General features: G+C 42.1%; 1 protein-coding gene across 9 annotated transcripts in view; it reads right to left on the bottom strand.

Moving 5' to 3' along the window:
* Nucleotides 1-21,502, bottom strand: part of UNC13B (unc-13 homolog B) — a 212,763-nt gene that overhangs the window by 20,924 nt on the left and 170,337 nt on the right. For 5 of the 9 annotated variants that reach the window (XM_061477266.1, XM_061477261.1, XM_061477264.1 and 2 more), the window contains 8 exons: nucleotides 16,216-16,312; nucleotides 15,270-15,413; nucleotides 15,052-15,129; nucleotides 14,037-14,114; nucleotides 13,455-13,490; nucleotides 6,959-7,047; nucleotides 3,600-3,752; nucleotides 1,512-1,635 (listed from right to left, as the gene is read on the bottom strand). In XM_061477266.1, coding sequence (XP_061333250.1) covers nucleotides 1,512-1,635; nucleotides 3,600-3,752; nucleotides 6,959-7,047; nucleotides 13,455-13,490; nucleotides 14,037-14,114; nucleotides 15,052-15,129; nucleotides 15,270-15,413; nucleotides 16,216-16,312 — 799 coding nt within the window. The remainder of the gene's footprint in view (nucleotides 1-1,511; nucleotides 1,636-3,599; nucleotides 3,753-6,958; nucleotides 7,048-13,454; nucleotides 13,491-14,036; nucleotides 14,115-15,051; nucleotides 15,130-15,269; nucleotides 15,414-16,215; nucleotides 16,313-21,502) is intronic. The other 4 variants (XM_061477269.1, XM_061477267.1, XM_061477262.1 and 1 more) reach the window with 1 other exon arrangement.

The following is a 21,502-nucleotide window of genomic DNA, read 5'->3' as shown; positions in this document are numbered from 1 at the left end:
ACAAAGACACTTTGTTAAAGAAAAAAACCCATAAAAATCGAAGTGGCTTATAGCAACGTCCTGCAGATTGGGAGAATTGGCTGCTCACAGTTACTGCCTTCTTCATGATGCAAGCACTGAATCAATCTCCCACTCTGCCTTTAAAATTCAAAACTAGCATATATAAAGCTCAGGCAGCTCCTCCCTGGTTCACTCCAAGGCCCTTGATCTCAGTGCCTCAATTGTGAAGGCGACATGTTAATGCTGCTCTTACATGATGATTTTATCACCTGTCCTAAAAGACTCCATTTTGCAACAATTCAACTGAGAAAAAGAAATTTCATCCTCTTAAATTTAGATTTTTTTTTCTCCTTTATAAATCAAAAAGGCAAGCAGAAATGATTACTCCAAACCCGAGCTCAGAGCAAGCAGTCTTTAGCAAATTACACCTCATGCTAATTTTATGCCTAGCAGGTATGACAGCACACTGCATCTCAGCAGTTTTGTTTAAAGCTGTCAGCATCAAGGCCAGAGACAAAGGCTTTCCCTCTCAGAACAAGAAACACCTACTGCAAGATGCAGGTTTGCATCAATTCTCCAGACACTGCAACCCAAGAAGTCCACTCAAAATATACAGGCAACTATTGAACAGTGAAAACACTGATGTTCTAACCAGTCCTGGGGAAAAAAAATACATCAGTATAAATAAGCCACAGACCAAAAGTTTACTCCAACACATTGACGAAGAGAAGTTCTGGATCACCTCCAAATAATGAGGCTATAACCCAGACTTCACACTGCCTCCAACTGTGTCATTCCGCAGAGCAGCTGGGCATGCATGAGTAACATTTAAACAGTTTCTATGGTTTCTCAAAATTGGGGAAGAGTTAATCTTCCATTGTTAAAAGCATCACTACATTCATAACACACATTCATTCAGCACATCCACACAGCTGAACAATTATATAAAAGACTGCTTTTGAAGGCCAGCTATCTGGACATGCTTCCAATTCCCCACCATAAGAGACACAGAAATCGTGCCAGCCCATACCGATGAGGAAGCCTTCTGGGGGGCAAAATGGGAGGTTGTGTCGTTAAAAAGCAAGCCTAAATCAACCACATCTTTCCAGAGAGACACTTGAACAGATGACATAATGAGGAAAAAGTTTACAGGTGCTGATCTAACGCCATGAGGACAACACTAACTGCCCAATAATCCCACATCCTCAGCTCTGTTTAAAGGACTGCAAATCCCTAATCAGTGTGGTTTGATATACTTGATGGCAACTCCTTTTGGATCATGGATTTTTAATTGTTGGGTTTTTTTTTTTAGTATGCTCTGTATTTTGCAAGCCTACTATAAATAGAGCTGCTCTCTTCCTTCACCAGGTTACAGACATATTTTTCCATCCTTGAGTGGGCTACATGCAAGCAAATCTACCTGGACAGATGACTCATTAGGACAAGGAGATGAGTTACACAGGCAATGGCGACACTTTCTGCTATGAGTCAGGAAGGAGAAAATGCTTTACCGTATGATCTGTCAGAGGAGGCAGCACAATCAGCTTCTCCATGGTATTCATTACTACCCTCCAGAGCTCTTTCAGCACCCTCTTCAACACTGTCTTTTCACACACGGTTGCAAACAGTGTCAGGCTGCAGGGAGAGAGAAAGAACCGAGTAAGTTCAAGGAATGCAATTTACAGGGAACAGGAGATGTGTATAGGAGAATCAGTGTCCCATCCAAAGCAGTTCATCATAATGACTGCTTTAAGGGTAAAAATCTTCCCTTTTCATAAAGTGCAGCCTGTTTTCACCATTTGGGTTCTAACACTGAAGATGTCTGGCTAATAGGAATTAATGGCATTTATGATCTCAACCATTTCTATTTATTGGCCTGGGATTGCAGAAGGCATCACGAAGTTACGGTGGTTGGGAATATGCCACATGAGAGCACGTACCATTGAACTAGTTCCCTTTAACAAGATACTTGCTGATGTATTGGGTTTACAGCATATATAGGGAAAAATTACAAACAAATATAGCATAATAAGGTTTAAATTGAAGGGCTTATTAGGATTTTTGTTGAATACTTATTAGTTGTTAATAAGTATTTGTTGAATACTTAAATTAATATTTCCCAGACTGCTAAGACAAAGTTCTTGCACAGCTTCTGACAGCTGCTGAAATCTCTAAATCTCCCACATCTATAACCACCTTGAAGTATTTCTTGGACTTCTCTGTATTTTGTGCCAATTATATCCACCACCAATCGCCTGCCATATGTTTATCCATGCCTTTTTACATAAAGAAGTTCTGCTTTATCTCTTTAGTTATTCCTCCTTTGTTATTGTACAGACTATCAAAAAGGCCAAGAAATGCTAGAGTCTTCTTTGAAATTATTGTTAGATTTTGGCATTTACTGGGAATCACACTGGGAATGCTACGATATAGGAACTCTGCAGTCAGCAGCAGTGCACAGGCAATAGTAGACTCTTCTGCATTGTGTAACATCTTCTCCCAGGCTTCCCTTCTTCCCATATCTGGTTAGACAGCAAATTAACAAAGCTGAACAGAGACAAGACTGATGTGGGTAGGATGCAGAAAACATCTAAAAAGCCTCTCCTGCATAGGAGAAAAGAAAATAATCCAAGCTCAGATCATCATAATCAATATTACTTCCTCCACATCTGGATGAAAGGTCTGTAGCATATCGAGTTCCCAGTGATACAAAGGAAGGAGGTTTCTGAGGATTTGTGAAGGCATGCATGGAAAACACCCAAATGAAAAGCTCCTAGATGTAATGATTCCTGCAGACACTTACAATATAATGACCCAAAAGAAAGACAGGACAATCAATACAAAGAGCAATGAAAAAACCTTATTTTAAACTCATGAAGCTTCGCATCTATAGCACCATTTATTATGAAAATTGCTGGCCACCATTTTCAAAATAAAGAATTGCTGTGCATCAGCAAGAAGTTTAACTTCTACAGCGATTAAAAACTATTTTTCTTTGTAGTTCAAGGCTTAGCTGATGAGAATTATGTGCAGTTAGCCAAAAAAAGCCCCTGTACAGCTGAATCACACTGCGTGGTGCTAATAGCAACAGTTAATTAAAGCAATGGATCAAGCTTATATACATCACATAGTTCAGAAGCTCATTTTCTAGTCAGAATAGCATCAGGTATGACTAGAACAAACACGCTTACATGACTGGGATACCGAGTAGTGTAACTATCTCATGTGTAAGTATGGTTTGCAATAAGTTTGCTAATAGGATACTGTGCAATTTGTATAGGAAAACAATATATAGCTAGTAAATTCAGAATTTCAGTCTTTCCCACTACCTGATCAGCCGTGTGTTTTGCTGATTGCTATAATTGCCAGAGGGAGAAAGGAGAACAGAGTGTGCTCTGACACTCAATGAAGGCTGAAGAGGTAATCCATGGCATAAAAGAGAGGCAGATATGGGAAGAAAAGTCATTAATTCTTACCGAAAATTTGGAGGCTGGACATCTCAAGAACAATTCAAGAATGTGAAACTATTTTTCCTTCCCCCCTTCCTGTTCCCAATCTGATGCACTGTATGTGTAACATGTATTTGAACACTCCCTTACTTTCCATCCAGGAAATCCATCAAGGGCCTCAGGACATTATCTGCATCTTGTGCAACTGTGTTTCTGGCATTAGCAGCAACATTTCCTGTCCCTTTCACTTGACAGAGGATATCAGACATTTGCTTGACACACTCATCAATACGAGTCTGAAAGCTGAATAGATAGGAGAGATGCAAAAACAAGATTATCAGTGGAACAGATCTCAGCTCTAGTACATAAGGTAAAATACTGCAAGTCCATAAACCACGCACTCATTTACACACTCTTCCTTCCTGAGATTTGCTGCTCATTTCCTTACTATATTTGTTACCAAGGGGCACGGTCTCCAGTTCCTATGCCCATCATCCACAAACAGCCTACCACCTCTAACATGAGACACACTCACATTTGAGAGGAGTTTATTCATTCACCTGCAAAAAGAAATGTTCCTTTCCTGTTTTCTAGAAACACTGCTTTTCTTTGCTCAAAGCACTGTGCTGTATCTTTGCTTTCTACATAGCTTGTTACCACAAAGACTGGGGTACCATATGGAACAAGGGCACAAGGCATGCACGACTCTGTGCACCCAGGAATCCATCGGCAGCGATCTGGTATGACCCATCGTAAGATAAGTCTTTAAAATAATAGAGACAGCCTGAAGACAGGCACCAACAGAAACCAGTCCACTGCCATACAATCTATGCTCTATCAAAGTGTCAAAATGGGATATGGAGCTCAGCTGTGCAATGAGCAGCGTCACTGTAATGAAGTGACATGCAAGGCATCAAAGCACAGTTATTTTCCTATCTTGTACTGCTAAAAGGATATTCAAAATGAAATAATATATGGTTAATAATGATGACTAGATCAGCACAGCTGTCAACATATCAGCTCAGTGAATAAAGGAAAATGCTTTGACATTTAGAAGAACAGTTACTAACAACAGGGATTGTAAGTGACATTTAGCTATCCACTAACAGCACAGGGGCTTGAAATCAGGAAAAGAAGTCAGTGTTAGCAGCTAGGGTAAAGATTTAAGGGCAGGTACACAGGTTTGGAAGTCAGCTTTAGACTGGAATAAGTGGCTGTGTGAGCCACCTTGGACATCCTTGGGCTGGGTACTAGCATAAACCCCTCTGTCCTGAAGCTCTCACCTCCCTTCTCCACTCAGTCAGTCACTTCTCTCCCCTCCTGTACTGCCACCTCCACCCTCATGGTCCCTCTTGCTCATTTCTAGACTGCCTTTCACAAGAGCAATTCCAGACAGCAATTCCAGAGTTGTCTCCACACACTGCTTCCACTTTCTGCACTTCTAGAGGAGAGTGGCTTGCAGCAGCCAGTTGTGGCTACAATGACAGCTTAACCAGAGGTGTAAGTCACATAAAATAAAACAGTACCAGATGCCAACAGTATTTCCTGTACTGCTGACAGTGCCTGTTCTGTTATAGGTTAATATCACCCCACAGTTCTCCCACATATTGCATTAGTTGTAGGGGCCTCCTTCAAGATGCTGTAAACCCCCAGTCAGGGGAAGGAAAGTAACAGAATTCCGTAAAAGATAAAAGTTAACATGAGGCAAAATAGTGAAAAATGCTAAACCCATTACTGTGGCGACAGGTTCACTTGAAAGTGAAACTCGTGCAGATGTAGAGTTCAACAGGAGCCCTTGGCAGCAGCAAGTTAAAAGACAACCTCACCTGTGCTGTCAAGACAGAGCCTTCTGCTGCCTGTTCCCACAGGAATTCCCTCCTTCCCTCCTACAGCCGCCAAGAACAAAACAGCAGCTACTGCATGTAGTATAAACCACCTTGAGGCTACTTTTCTCCATGATATTCTTCAAAGCAGGAAAAGCTCCTGTGTCCAGACATAACCCTCTCTCAGCACAAGGGTGGTGAGGCTCTGGAGATACATGCTGCTTTTCCAGCAGGTGCAATTATCTCACACAGATGAAGAAAAGTTAAGATCTGCAGCTTCAGGTGCACACAGTGTGGCAGAACAACTGCTTACAGACTCTGCACAGAATATTGTGGATATGTGTCTTACATCCCCACATTTACATCCTTCAGAAGATCCCACTTATACAGTAAACCACAGCTCTGCTTTTCATTCCCTATTACTACAAAGGAATAAGCAAAGCATCTGAGCCGTCTGACTGGCTAAATCTCTTGCCAGCACATCTCTCTTAAACACTCGCTGGTATGTATGCTGATACTGAATAATCTCTTTAAATCATATTTGCAAATGTCAAGATTGTACCCTAATTGTCTTTTAACAGTGCACCATGGAGACAGGTTTCAGATAACAAAAACCATCCCTTAATTACGATTTCTCTCTCGTCCTCCATCTAATTATGAACCTTATCAATTCAATTCAGCTACAGTTTGAATCTCTCAATTTCTTGCTATAGCATCCATGGTAATGGGAACTTCTCTCTTATCTCCCTACTTAGCCCTGTGTGCTAAAATACAAATAGTCGCTGACAAATCCCACAGTGCGGTTTTTGGTCATAAGTACTGCAAATCTGTAGGCTGCAGGAGGCCAAGTTGGTACAATTTGCTTTATTCCTCTTGCCCACATTTCAGCTACACTACGGTTCATGCCTGCATTAATCTCGTTATAAACCACCACTTGAAATGAATGGGGTTTATCTTGAAAAGTGGTTGCCTTTGAAGATCATTTGGGAGCCCTGTATTACTAGATCTTGCTTAATTGATGTCTTTCATGGTTCACTACAAAATTATTATGAAGTCAAGTATATTTTTATCCCCAGGTAAACAGTAACATGATTTGCAATAAAACTTAATTGCCATTAATTACTCTGGCAATACTTTAAAGAGCTCCTCCCTTTGAAACATCACAAAACACCATTCACACAGAACAGGTCAATTTCAAATTCTAAACCTGTTTCATTTCTATTCCAATATTCATTTAACAATCATAGAATCATAGAACAGTTAGGGTTGGAAAGGACCTCAGAAATCAGTCAACTGTTTCATACACTTAGAGCACAACGTTTAAACAGGAATGTTGCTCCATAAATGCTGAGCTGGAAACTGCTTTCTGAGCAATAAAGAAGCAGGCACTTCTGTTACTGACAAGCACTACTTACAGAAAAAAATCCACTCTATGTAATTCAAATACATTTCACAGTTGAGAGATCTCCATGTCACATTTCTGGGGAAAGCACTACAGAAAGGAGAGACTCTATAAAACATTTCTCACTTCTTTAGATGGTCTTAGTATTTGAAAGACCATGAATTTATGACAAAAAGAAAAATATAATGCAGTTGACAGGAGTGTCTTTTCTCTTCTTAATCAGACTGAATGAGATTAGGCAAAAGAAAGGAATGCTTCAAGGACAGGGACCTCATTATACTCACCTGTTACCAAACACAGCACTCAGCTCATCCAAAACATTGTTCAGCTTCACCTGGAGCTCTTTGAGATGGTCACTTGCTTCTGCATCCAACTGTGGATAAAGAGGAGAACTTAGCTTGAACTCAGAGGACAGTCTGCTGCCCTTCACAGTGCTCTTCACTGTGCAGGGCACTTCAATATGCAGGTGAACTACCACCACTGGACTCTGCTAGCTAGGATGCTCTCCTCCACTGCCTGCTGCTGTTACAGAAGCTATGAAATCAGCAACAGCCAGTCTCCAATATCCTTTGATACCTTTACTGGTATTTGTAAAGTTGAGAAAGAAAGTGAACATGAACAGAGAAAGCAGGCTGAGGAACCAAGCACTGTGCATTATCTTGGGCTCATGGGTCACTTCACTCCTGTAAGTATAGGAGAGAGGGATTTTCAGACTGTTATGTTATTTACTTGTGCATTTGTCCATTCACAGCCTTGAAAGGCGCTATTTCACCTTCCACCCTCCTGTCAAGTGTTCAAACTGAAGACTGACCCAGCCACTGCTCTCAGAAGACTGGAGCCCAGCTATTTTGAAAACGTGGCCACAGCATAACAGCAGGAATTGTGCACTGATCACTTTTGGAAAGCATAATCTCAGCCATGGGTATTGAGCACAAGCAGCTCTACTCTCACATGGAGCAAGGCAGCTTTTTGTATGCAGTTGTTCAGGGGAGACTTCACAAAAGAAACAAAAAAGAGTGCCCAAGTACTACATGGGTGCTGCTGACACCTTGGCACATTGTGTAAGAATGTGCTTGCCCAAAGCCACCTGCTTTTACATTCAGCGGTGCCCTGTATTCCAGCTGTACTGATTCCTCCAGCCTCGGAAGAGCCACTTTTGGGTAACTTACCTGTATGTTTACATAAACTACATATTTAATGCTTTAGGAACATTTGCTCTGGAAAAGTAACTTGTAAAACAGATTTGCCTTTGTATGCAAGCAGGCAAGCTGCTTGTAAAACAAAGACCTTCCAGAAATGTTTGCATTTGGCATTCAGAGCTTCAGCCCTTACCTCTAAGGCAGAGCATCTATTTACAAACGTAATGAGCCAGATGCCAGTACAGTGGTTAAAAATCAGTTTAGATTTTTATGGTATATCCACATATACAGGATGTGAACATGACAGGAGTTCCCAATTCTATATTCAGTATTCTATATTCAGTATATTCAGAAGCCCTCTTCGTATTCGTCAGCATCTGTCAGAGAAAGACAACCCTTAAGGGATTTGGAATCTGATCTGTTCATTTTCCTGTTGTAAGCTGGCATGGAAAACTGACTCCATTAGGCATTTGAACCTGTGCTAATGAAATTCCTGGACCAGAATTTTAAAAATAATTAAAAAAATCTCCAAGCAAATGATTTATTTCAGCCTCATAACTTTCGGCATTGCTAGCTCTGATTATTTTTGCTTTATTAAAGTGAATCTGCATTCCTGTTACTTTTCTAACTCCCTTGCTGTAAGAAGGCAGAAGGAGGCCAAACGTGCCAATCACCAGTCATTCTAGCCAAGCTTTTAGGTAACAAAACAAAAACACCATCTGTTGGTGGTGGCTTGTCTTGCCCCTACATTAATCCTTCCCTTCTACTGTGTAAAGGGAGAACGAGTCACAAGCTGTCTGGTTTGCTATCTAAAATTAATGGCACTGAACAGTCCTCTGATTTTGGCCCTTTTTGGGTGATTTGAGGCAGCACCAGCTCATGATTCATCAAAATGTTTTGAGTAACTTCTTTTCCAGCTGGGGAAAAAAAAAAAGCCAGGAGAATTTGGCGTATGACACCTAATCCTCACTATTTACTTCTACATCTTTATAAGCTATCAGATGCATGGTCTAGAGGATATTTAAGGTCAGGATCAACAACTTGCCATTGCTCGTGAACCATGCAATTAATGACTAGCTTTACTCTGAGGCGACATGGAGAGCTCACCAACTACCTCTAAGCTTCTCCTTCCTATTGTACTTGTTGACTGCAAACTGCCTAGGGAGCAAAACGAGGGCTTATTTATAGCCCTCATTTACGAAGAAACTGGAGCAATGCTTTGCTAAGGGGATGAGCTCCGTTATCTGTGGGGTGAGGAACCCTCTGCTCCAGAACACTTACTTACAGCTCTCTGGGTGCAAGTGGCAAGACTGGCAACCCAGATTTAACTTTGAGGTGCCCAGCCTCACCCTCAGGAAGCCAAACCCTGGTGGCAGGAATTCTGATTAAGTATCCACCAAATCATCTGTCATCCTAGAAAGGCTGTTGTCTTCTGAGCAACTGCTACAATGAAAGGAGGAGTCCACATAATACATTACTGATCATTAAAGCTTTGGCATTAGCAAAGTAAATTTCAGGGAATTACCTGAGTGTGATTTAAGTCCATTAGGAAGGTGCTGGTAAGTGTGTACTACTGTTTCACATATATCAATTACATGCCAGTTACAGAGTTCCCTGCAGCATGTGATGTAACTGCAAACAATTTTTTGCCAATACAGTGAAGCACTGATAACACTGCTCAAATGACACAGCGTATGTTTTGCTGTTGCTGCTCAGCCAATGGATTCTATGCATATCAGCTACTGCTGATAGCAGAACATGCTACTTGGAATGCACAATGAATCTGGTTGGTAAAGCAGGAAGCAGTGTTAGGCAATTGGGTCACTGCCATATGTCATGTCCAAACCATTTCTATCAGAAGCTGGAGCTCAAGCAGGCTTATGATCTCCATTTTGTGGGTGTATCAGAGATGATTCAGAGGAAGAAAGCTAATGAAAAGTTCTCTGTGCAAAACATGGGACAGTACCCACAGCAAGGTGGCTTTTGATCTCTGAGCAAGTGCTTAAATTCCAGGGGAAACAATGGCTGGTGCAGCTGCAGCTCTGTGGTTGAGACTAACTGTGTGATACAGAAAATGGAGGTGCAGGTAAAGAGGGAAGAGGTAACCCTGTATTTACATCTCAGGAAAGAAAGCAAGGCCCTCTTAATTTTCTGAAAAGAGCTGGGACTTGGCACTGCAGAGAATCTGAACCTTCAAGTCTCATATAAGCACATTCAGGGCTGGAACCTCAAGCTCCTTGCTAATCTGATGGTGCACAGCACTATGAACTTCAATTTAGGTTGATCTTCCACTACAGTCATGGATGAAATGGAACCCATGAGTCTTAGAATTTGCTGTGATGGGCTTCCAAGCTTCCCAAGAGATGTCATTAGTTCTTTGGTTTCTACATACACTGGTGTGTAACCAGAACTGGAATGCTCATCTGTAGCTGTAGAAACAGCTTTTGCCTTCTAGAAGGTTGAAGATGTTAATCTTAAAGCCAGAGAACCCGTGAAATCATCAGGTCTGATGTGACACATCAGCAGTTAGAGAATTTTGCCCTGCTCTCCTATTTTAGCTTTATGCAAGTTACAGAGTTCATGTGCCTCAGGCCTGAAGTTGCTGATTCTTGTCCTGCCCCCTTCCACTAGCCCCTGGGAGCTCCTCTCTGCAACTGTGAGGCAGGACTTCAACTGATCCAGTCTCCCTTTAGGGACTCACTTGCACTGAATTTTCATCCCCACTTTCCTATAGGATTCAAGAGTAATATGAAATACTGAATCCAAACAACAGCTGACAGCTTCTCAAATACTATGGTGGCCTTAGCCATGGTATGCGGGATGCTAAAGAGGAGTCATCAAATAGATACAGCAAATCCTTTGAGAACATTCCTGTCAAGTCTTGGCAGTTCCTAAGCAGTCCTGAAATTTGTTATTCAGGTGGCTAACTTAGGATTTAGAACATGGGCTAACCCGGCTGAGCATTAAGAGGACAGTCTCCTGAAGCATTAATTGTACAGATTAGCTTGAAACCAAAGGCATGAAAATTGTATGATGACAATCTGCTGCTAATTCCTTGGGTTCCTTAGGCAGTGCTTGTCTCTGATACTCACCTCTCATGCTTTGGGAAAAAAAAGGAAGTGCAGAAATGTATTAAACTAGGCTCCCGTAACACATTCAAACTCCAGCAGTGGGCAATGCAGTACAGCACCTTTTAACTTCAGTGTCATGAGTTCATCATTTAGGAAAAGCAAAACAAAATAATGGATTGCAGAAAGCCATTTCTCTCAAGCAAAATGAGAAAATGCTTATGCTGGTGTCAGGGACAGTGTGCAAAGCACAGTGAAGTCTGCAGGAGAACTGCAGAGGTAGGTAGAAAATGCAGGTCACATTAGGTTTTATTAGATAATGTATGAATAATTAAATAAATGGGGCCAAGTTCAGGCAAACACTAGCAATGAAATCTACATAGCCCCCATCAGCACAGAGCTAAATTACAGTCTCCATTCTGTGGGTGCATTGGAGATTATTCAGAAGAAGAAAAGATTTCAAAAGGTATCAAGGACTCATACTGCAATTCCACTGCTCATTATGCTTTTAACGCTACCTGCCACTTCATAACCACTGGCTTTTCAAAACATGTTTCAGGAATGTCTGAGAATGCTACTGAAGTACAGTAAAGCTGTTTTGATCCCGTGAGATCAACACAGCTCAGAAGGGAAACAAGTATAAATCTTAAAAATCATTTAAGATACCTCTTTCTGAGCGTGCACGTGCGATATATATATACGCCTTGAGATCTCAAGCACAGACCCAAGAGAATCCCACCAGAGAGCTCTCTAAAGCTCTGCTGCTGTCATTTCTGACTAGTAATGTTCACAGGCATATGATGTCAACACATTAAACACAGACGTGCTGGGTAATTTTTGCACTGTCTGTGCCTTCTAAGTACTACAGTTGGGAAACTCAGTGAGGGCAAAGGTACCATTCCTCACCTGGGGAGGAAGGAAAAAGTAAAGGAAGGCACTATACCCAGGAGCCCAATCTCAAGAAACAGTACTTGTCAAGCACTTCTGTTCCACGTTATGCTATTACACTGCAGGATGACTATGGGTAAGCCCTGTCTTTTCATTTTCCTTGATGCAAAAGGGAATAAGTGATAATGGATTTCTGTAGGAGTGTGTTTTGGACCCACTGTCCAAGAGCACTAGGTAGCAGAAGTGTTTCAAAGCTTTCCAGAGCTGTGCAGTGCTATAGCTACAGCTTTAGATGGAGATGGATCTGTGAATCAGAAGCAGATGAAGCCACAAACACACATTAACTCAAACCAATCCCCAAGGTCTGGCTTCACACATGGTACATCTAACGTTCTGCCACAGGAACAACGGAATATTTGGTATCTAGTTCTCAACAACATCTTTGGGAACACAAAAAGGTGAACAGCTCAAGACAAGCAGGACATACCACTGTGCTATTTTCTTACTTCCCCAAGGAAGCAGTTCCTTTTTGAGCAGAGCAGTCAGGATATCGCTTGTGCAAGGTACCGTGTGGTAAAACCCACAGATATATTTCCAGCAGCATGTTTGCCTACATGTTCTATTTTCAAAGTCGTTTCACCAATTGTTACTCAGTTTCAATCTGCATCAGAAAAAGGGCTACTCAAACTAGGACAAGACCTCATTTACTCTAGCAAAACACAGAACCTGGCAGGTTTCAAGTCAAGAAGCAAAGTACTACATAGTCACTGAGAGGGAAACCCCTGGGGATAGCAAATAACATAGGTGCCTAACACAGCACAATTTATTTCTAGTGATCAGCGGCAGCCTAATGAAGTAGACAATCAGCATTTGGAAAGAAAAGAAGAAAAATCACTTCCAAAACCCAGCTTCCTAGCATGTTTGCCAGATTTGTTTCTGTGGGTTTTACTATTTGCAGCCTGGGTTTCTCTCCCCCTTTTCTTTTGATTCCACAGTACAGGAGAAATACTGGACTCATTACATCTGCTCTACCTTACTTACACCTCTTGAAAAAGGTTTTGAAGGGCAGAATGCAGACAAGAGGTCTAGGCTAGGAAAAGCAGTCATCAGCCTTGATAAATGCTTTTTTTCTTATCCTACATAACACTGTACCAGGTGGTATTTTCAATTTAAAATACAGGAAAACCCTACTTAATGGCCACCAGTAGGGAAAATAGTAGCAAATTGATTCCTCAGGGGAAATCAAGTGTATATGGATTATAACTTTATAAACCACTTCAAAGACCATTTCATCACAAGCTTATTTTTCCCTGAGAAAAAATGAGCATTTAGCTACCTCTGCTATTACAGCTGGGTGCCTATAATGCTAGTTCTTGATGCAGGGCTCTGAAATTGGGATTGTTGAGAAATTAGGAAGCAATTTCACTCAGAAAATGAATCACATGTGAAAGAATGACAGCGGTTTTTCTTTGCCTCACAGGGTAAATCTATTTGTTGAGATTTTCGCCACCTCATAGAATTCTGCCACTGAGCACAAGAATGATGCAAAACAGCAATACAGGCAAAAACTGTGCTGCCCATCAGCAAAGCTGACTTTTCTCTTGGCATACAGGTCATAGCACAGGCTCTACCACAAGACAAATAAAGGAAATGCACTTAGGCTTTGAAAATTATTTTTTCCTAACATCAGCATCAGCAGCTTTTTCTTCATCTTCCTGAATCTTGAAAAGCAAAGAAAAAAGAAGAGAGAAAATAAATAAATAAATAAATGAATACGCACTGATTATATCAGAAACAGTGACCTGGGGGAAAAAACCCATATTTCTGTAAAAATGGCCATCTCAGGATAAATAGATACATGAGTACAGAATTATTATTTGCATGTCTGCAATATACTAGATATTGGACATTTAGTGCCAAAGGTTCCATATTTATATGCCATGTAAAATGATTCCATGTCAACAGTTCTCTGACCTGTCTGTAGAATCTTGTGAAACCACCATGCCCACATCCAGTTCATGTAATCACAGTATGTAGCCTTCTCTTTCCTACTCCCTGCTGTTCTGTGCTTCAAAACATTTGCTCCTCCATCTTATGACAAATTTAGTTGAAAAGTGTTCAGGCATGGCTGTCCCCTCACATTTATTATAGTGCCAGATGTGACAGGGCCCTCCTTATGAGTACAGTCTTCAAAAACCAGTATGATGCAAGTAACCTAGTAACAGCGCATTGGGAATGAGTAATTCTCAGCCTCTTAGCGCTCTTACCTCTTTACCACCCATGGCTTCAAACATCTTCTCTAGCTGCACCCTCAGTTGTTGGACGTTATTCATCAGGATGCAGGGCTGAAGGGACAAAAGCAAGTGCCTGTTACTGCCTAGGATGCTGACATATTTTCACCAGTGGTACAGTCTGTGCCTCACCACCCTTCCCCAAGTACCACCAGATCTGAGAGTCAAAAAGCAGGTAGGGTATGCACAGATTTCAGCACAAGTCATTTTTTAATCCAGCTTGAAATGGGACAGCCAGTTCCAGAAACCCCAGATGAGGAAATCTCTGCTGTTGCTTCTTCATCCTCAGCTTTATAAAAGGGTGTCAGGATGAAGTTTTAGTCTCTGCAGCTCCTGCCATGCTTTGCCAGAGTCCAAGCTGTGTCACATTCAGCCTCTTAATTCTGCCATACGCTATCGTGAGTGGTTTACACCCAGTATCAGAAGGGGAGCTGCCAGCCAAAGCTGCTTCAGAGACACATATGGGTCCTCCCAGGCCAAGCCTGAGAGCCATAGTCAAGAGCAGCCTAAGCAATAGACTTCCCTCTGCAGCTACATCCCCAGTACAGGTGTGGGAGACAGCAAAACCAGCACAGGACAAACCCAAGGTTCAAAAATGTAAGGCTCTGTTTTATTTAATACACTGAATTTTACTGAATTCAGGACTAAAGAGCAATTAGATGGAGACAACAGTAAACCAAGGGTGCTGCTGACTACCAGATCAACAGAGCCTTTTTTTTTCAATCATCTTTCTGTCACACAACCCAGACAGGCATAGTGGAAGCTGATTTCCAGGGGACCTGACAACTTCCAAGCCCTGCAGATCATCTTCAAGACCTAGTATTATTTTATGGCCAAGACACAATTCAATCTGCAAAGTACATGAATGATGATAAAAACAGTATGAAAATATTCACACCATCAACATGGTCAGATGCAATGTGAGAAACTTGGTTTCATCAGGATAATTATGTGATTCCTCAGGGCAGAAAAGAAGTTCAGCACAACTCACCAGTTTCTCCTTGGAACAGTAGGACTGGAAGGTCTTGGAGAGAATGTCAGCATACTGCATCAGCACTTTCCCAATAGTCTGTGAAGATAAGGTGTGATCACTGTTACTTGTTCTCTATCACTGCAGGAGAACTCCAGAAAATAAAATGAAAAAAAAACCATCATACTGTTTTGCATCCCACTAAGGGAAAATAAACAGATGGATATTGAAGGTATTACCTTAGCAAACCTCCTATTATAATGAGCAACAATGACAGGGTCTGGGCACTCCAGCTTCTTAATGATCTCAAAGCTCTGATTGAGCTGGGTGAAGACATCCACCACTGAGCAGGAGAACAGAGCATGCTCGGATGTTTGCTGGAACTAAAACAGAAGTACAAGGAGTCATTCTCAAAAGGAAAGATCTGAAATACACCCATTTCATGGATGTCTCCATTATCTGCTGTGTTGGAGGCAGGACAACTTTACCAAACCCTACATTTTCCTCAGATTTAGTCAAAAACTCTCAAAAAGGCCCAGAGGAGCTAAACAGCCAATTCTATCTGATTACAAGTTCACTGTCCTTCACTAACTATGACATGACAAGTACCAAGGAAATGCAGCATGATGCTGAGACCTTTAATGTGCACAGCTTGCCTGTCAGTTGATGACGAAAGATGGACAGAGTGAAGAGCTTTTTTTAGATCTTCTTAAAATTTAGAGTGAATGCCTACATTAGCTTCACAGGCTACAGCACCAACAGTCACTGAGCACATGGGAAAGCTCTTGCTCTCCACTGGGAATACTCAGCTAATTAAGAGTAAGATCAGTCTGTCAGTGGATTAAGGTCACTTTCTCACTGCATGACTAAGTATGTGCAAAGTGCCTTATATTTCAATTACCTCTCATAAACAGAGGAGAGATGAGAGAACACCTCCCTGTTAATCTGCTTGACAGATTAACAGCAGTAGAACAGAACAGACATAAAGGAATTATATTCACCTTGCCATTAAACAGCTCTTTTTGACCTGCACAGAAAAGTCCTAAAAGAAATGAGTTTCCCAGTTGTTAAGTAAGCAGAAAGAGCTGCACCCTCCATTTGCATGACAGCTGAATTTACAGTGCTGGTGTTTGGTTCTGGGCACTGAAAGATGTCAGTGTCCTCCACTCAGAGTGACTTACGTACCCCATCTTTTTTATCTCTCTCCAGAGCACCATGCAGGAATTCTAAGGAAACATCTTCATTTTCATCCAGCCACTGCATCACAAACTGCTCAAACCACCTGCAGGAGGGACAGGAAAGACACCACATTACAGCAAGTAACAGGCAATCCAACCACACTCAGACAGAGTTGCTGTTTCAGCCAGACTTGTGAAAGCTTGCCACTGTTAGAAGTGATCTGAATGCTGTGATCTGTGTGTACAGCCAAAGTTCCTGAAAATACTCCTACTCATATACAAGCTACCGATGAGCAGGGCCTATACCATCACTGGGCTGGACCAGCAGAACACAGCCTAGCCCAGCTTCTGCAGACTGTTGGTCCTGAGCTGGTTTTGTCCTTTTGTCCAGACAGGACAAGGGAGACTTCCAAACCCACTCTTTGCATGCCAAGAGAGATAGCTGTCCTGATGCCCATTTGGTGTACTACCTTTCATGTGAGAGTTGCAAATGAGCATAAAGGGAGGAAAAGCACTGCCTGTTTTCGAGGGCCCTTCAGCTACTTTATCTGCAGATACAGACATATTTCTGGAGTGCCAGGGGGAAGAATCAAGGCTAGAAGATTTCTCCACTTTAATCCTGCTCTTCTTTTCCCCAAGCTTTCTATAGAACATCCTCTCATCTCCATGGGCTGCTAGTTCTGACTGAGGCGATGCTTGATTAAGATTGTCTTGGGGTCACAGCACAGCACATCTGCTGGGGCTTCCAGGAAGATGGCCAGTCCTGTAAGCATCTCTTCATTGTTTTCTCTTGAAGGAGCACAAAGTTAGTTCATATTAAGTGATGAACCAACAGCCTGGAAGCACAGTCAAGTCCCAAGAACAGGCAGGTCCTACAAGCAGGACAGCAAAGAATGTCTCTATTCCTCCTCCTCACTTAGGAGGATAACCTAAATTGTAGAGCAGAATCCAAGAAACTGCTGAAACAGCCACTGCTATAACTCAGGAAGATGCCTTACATGAAGCGGTGTTTGAAGCTACCTCCTACACTGAACAAAAGGCATCTATGCAACACCACTTTGGCCAAACAGGCAAGGTGAAAAGGGGCTTCAGCGATCTCCAGGGGTCTTACAGCCAATCATCCCCCTTTGGGATATATTCCCATAGGACAAAAGAAGGGAGGAGTTGTCTGTGTTTAACCAACAACATAGCACCTACAGCTATATTTAAATGTCTTGTTTGGCATTTGTTGTACACAAGTTCCAACATAACCACAGCTGAAACAAAGCTTAATTTCAAATGTTACTAAACACCATTCAGAAATAAGGGGGAGGTGTGCCCATGTGTAATTTCAGTCCATACAAAAGATTATAACATGAGATTCAGAGTACAGCCCCCTCTAAACAGGCAGCTGTGTTCATATAAAGATTGTGCTAATTATGGGCTGAGTTTGCAAAGAACATGAAAGCCAGACATGAGAGAAGATCAAGAGCAAGTTCACAGAGAATACTAGGTAGCCTTAAATACTCTCTACACTTCGAAACATAAAGAACATCAATGCTAATAATGGAAATTGTAACTGACACAGTGTTAAATGCCAACAGCAACCTATCTATGCAACCCTATTTAATACAGACAGCAACAGTGGAATATTGTCACACATGGACTTCCTGTATTATGGAAAAATTTCTTTGAATGGCACTTCAGGCTCCTAAAAGTCAGCATATTTTGAACTCTGCTACAAGCTTCTTGAGCTTACAGCATTTTGCTTTGAACTACAATAGCATATTTTAAAACAACAGCTCAATCCTGAGAGAACTCAAGCAGTTTACAAGGAAGTAGCTACACATTATCCAGCTGTTTCATAATTCCCTGGCTGGAAGTTGCTGACTGCTTCAGTGTCATAGGTCCATGCACAGAAGGGTTTACTTGTTTGTGCCAGAAGGCCCAGTTTTCATTCTGAGAAGCAGAGAAACTTCCTGATTATCATTCATAAGAAAGGGCCATTCACTGCTGAGAACAGCCACTGCCCATTTTTATGGCTACCGTATGTACACAAAATCGAATACGTAGGTATTTTACTGTCTCATCAAATTGCCTAAACAAAGGTGACAAGGAAAAAGGCACTGCTGAGTGGCTGTTGGTGGTGGTGTGTTTGCTCTCCTTCCTATTAAAAAAGCATTACCTGCGGAAAGACGTTTAATATGAATGTTTAAGTGCAAAGTGAATAGCTTATGTCAGGTCAGGAAATTCTGTATCTGCATTTGCAACAACAGCCTCAACTTTGTCCATTTTTGGCTGGCAGGAAAACAGAAGAGATAGGTAGAAATAATGTATAAATATTTCTATCCCTGGGCACATTCAAGACCAAAATGTGTTTGAAGCTGTAACACAAGCTAGAGTTATCTTTAGCCAAATACTCCCTGCAGTGTTTTACTATCAGGTCTCAGGCTGCGGAGCAAATGAGGGGGCTCTCTGAGGACTGTGAAGGTAACAAATCCAAAATTATATTAAAAATTATCTAGCACTGAAACTAATAAAACCAATCTGATTTCATGCAGAAATAGCTTCAAAATGTTGTTATATAGCAAGTATCTTCTTCCTAATCTGCTTCAATTATTGATCTAGAAGCACAAACTATAATGACTCATGCACCAGCACACAAAGCAGAGGCTTACGGTGCTGCTTCAGAGACACTGTGTGCTTGCAGGGGTCAGTACTGCCAACCTCTCCAAACGAGGTTTGCACGGAATATGCCTCAGTCCTGCCTGCCAGGAAAGGGAGCGGTGCTTTGCGACTAAATGGAAGTTTACCTCTCTTGGCTGCACAACAGTAATGTAATATAAACAGCTTCAACCTCATCTTGGCCACCACCCTGGCTCCTGCGGCGTCAGTCTACAGGTGAATTAATCTTGTTCATCTGCAGTGTGGATGCATGTGGGTACCCAATGAACATCCTGTGGGCCTTGGTAAATGCAGAAGCAAGAAGGCCAGCAGGGGTTCAAAGAGTAAAAGAATAAAACCTGGTTTTGATGAAGTGAGCCAGAAGAAGAAGACAGGATTTCAAAGGAGGGGATGCCTTCCCCCATCAGAGAGGAGGTAGTCTCCAGTACAGCAACAACACCAGCTGCATGCTAACATCAGTATTAAAACAAAACACAAAACATTTACTTACGCATCTAAAAAGCTACAGTATTTTGGAAACTCATACTTCTCAGCTTTTAACTGGCAGCTAAAAGTGAAGAGACGAAGTTTTTAAGAGCCACTCCCAGCTTTGCTGCTACTTCAGTTTCACAAACTGCTGCTGGATTTCACAAAATAAGGGGAGTACAAAGCTTTCAACTTCAACACTTTGGAGCCTTCACTTTACTCAACCATATCTCAAAGCTATCAGAAACATGGGTTCTCAAAGTTTCAACACAAAAAGCACGTTTGTGGATAGCCTCTTGTCTGTGGAGCTGACAGACACCTCAGTTTTTCTCTGCACAGCAACAGTTTAGTTTCATCTAAAGAGTTTACTGATGTGCATCAAAAGGAGTGGGACCAGCAGGTCGAAGGAGGTGATCCTGCCCCTCTACTCTGCTCTCGTGAGACCTCACCTGGAGTATTGTGTGCAGTTCTGGTGTCCTCAACATAAAAAGGACATGGAACTGTTGGAAAAAGTCCAGAGGAGGCCACGAGGATGATCAGGGGACTGGAGCACCTCCCGTATGAAGATAGGCTGAGGGAGTTGGGGCTGTTCAGCCTGGAGAAGAGAAGGCTGCATGGAGACCTCATAGCAGCCTTCCAGTATCTGAAGGGGGCCTATAAGGATGCTGGGGAAGGACACTTCATTAGTGACTGTAGTGACAGGACAAGGGGTAATGGGTTAAAACTTAAACAGGGGAAGTTTAGATTGGATATAAGGAGGAAATTATTTCCTGTTAGGATGGTAAGGCACTGGAATGGGTTGCCCAGGGAGGTTGTGAATGCTCCATCCTTGGCAGTGTTCAAAGCCAGGTTGGACAAAGCCTTGGGTGACCTGGTTTAGTGTGAGGTGTCCCTGCCCATGGCAGGGGGGTTGGAACTTGATGATCTTAAGGTCCTTTCCAACCCTAACCATTCTATGATTCTATGCATGGGCTCCTTTGTTTAAAGAAGCTTCAAGACTAAAAGTGCTTGTGAGGAAGCAAATCAAAGGACAAAAGCACACTGCTGTAATTGATACGAGGGGGCTATTTCTTGACAGGTGAAGGTTATGGTTGAAATAAACATCACCCATGTCTGACAATGTGGCTGTTGTACTAAAACACAGGAGTGAAGTAACAAAGCCAGCAGCTACACATGTGCATGAGCACTGAAGCTCTACCAAAAAGGCCAGCAGAGCAGAACAGTCTGCAAAAGGCTGCAGAATGAAACCAAGCATCATTATCCTGATTACACAGGAGGAAAAGAGAGATTAAGAGTATCTGATAGCTTGCCTGAGACGGCACTGACTCAGAGGCACAGCAAAGAGAACAGGGCTTCTGAGACTGTCACTCCAGCACCCTATTCGCTGAGCTAATGCCTCTTGCTGACCTGATTTGTTAAGCAAGGCCCATAGCCCAATTGCACCAACTGCCTCAAGTCTTGTTAGTATGCAGCTAGCACCAGACTTGAGGGACTGCATGCACCACAGGATGGAGAGAGAATTCAAAATGCCAATACAGAAACACAGTCCAAGCAACACGATTGTTTTTTCAAGAGGGGCATGTGCAAAGTACTGCATTTAGACCTCAGTGAACAGCCATATACCAGACAGGAAGAACAGATAGGTAGGACTGTTGAGGGTGCCTAGGGGATGGTCTGTGGCCCACTGGAAGCAGCCCTAGCCAGCAATACCCCTGAAGAAAAATAAAAAGGGCTGCTACCAATCCAAAGTGTGAGAACAGCAGCGCTGCCTTCAAGGCAAAGTCTAGGCAAAACATCACTACTTAAGTTGGGTGGTTTATATCCAGACACAGACAGGATGCAAACAGGCAAGCAAATTTCACTTACAAGGAAAGCTGGTAGCAAATGGGAACCAGCAGAAGACTGGGAAGGGACATGAGAAAAGAATTTTACTCTTGTAAAAGAGAAACAAGTTGTTCTTCATGCCCACACTGGCAGGACAGGATAACAACCTCAAACTAAAGCAGGAAAGATTTGGAGGGGGAAGAAGGGGATTGTGTTAAACCTCCAAAACCCAAGGGAAGGTTAACAGTGAAGCACAGGGGGAAAGAATGATTCAAGGAGATGTGGAGCAACCATCACTGAAAGCCTCTGAAAACCAATTAAACACTGGTCAGAAACAACAC

Source organism: Pezoporus flaviventris, unplaced genomic scaffold (genome assembly GCF_033815535.1).
Source record: "Pezoporus flaviventris isolate CSIRO_AGI_PZ_B2104156 unplaced genomic scaffold, CSIRO_AGI_Pfla_v1 ptg000100l, whole genome shotgun sequence".
In the NCBI taxonomy this organism is placed as follows: domain Eukaryota; kingdom Metazoa; phylum Chordata; class Aves; order Psittaciformes; family Psittacidae; genus Pezoporus; species Pezoporus flaviventris.
The sequence above is the reverse complement of the archived record's forward strand: the minus strand, read 5'-3'. Positions and strand labels throughout refer to the sequence as shown.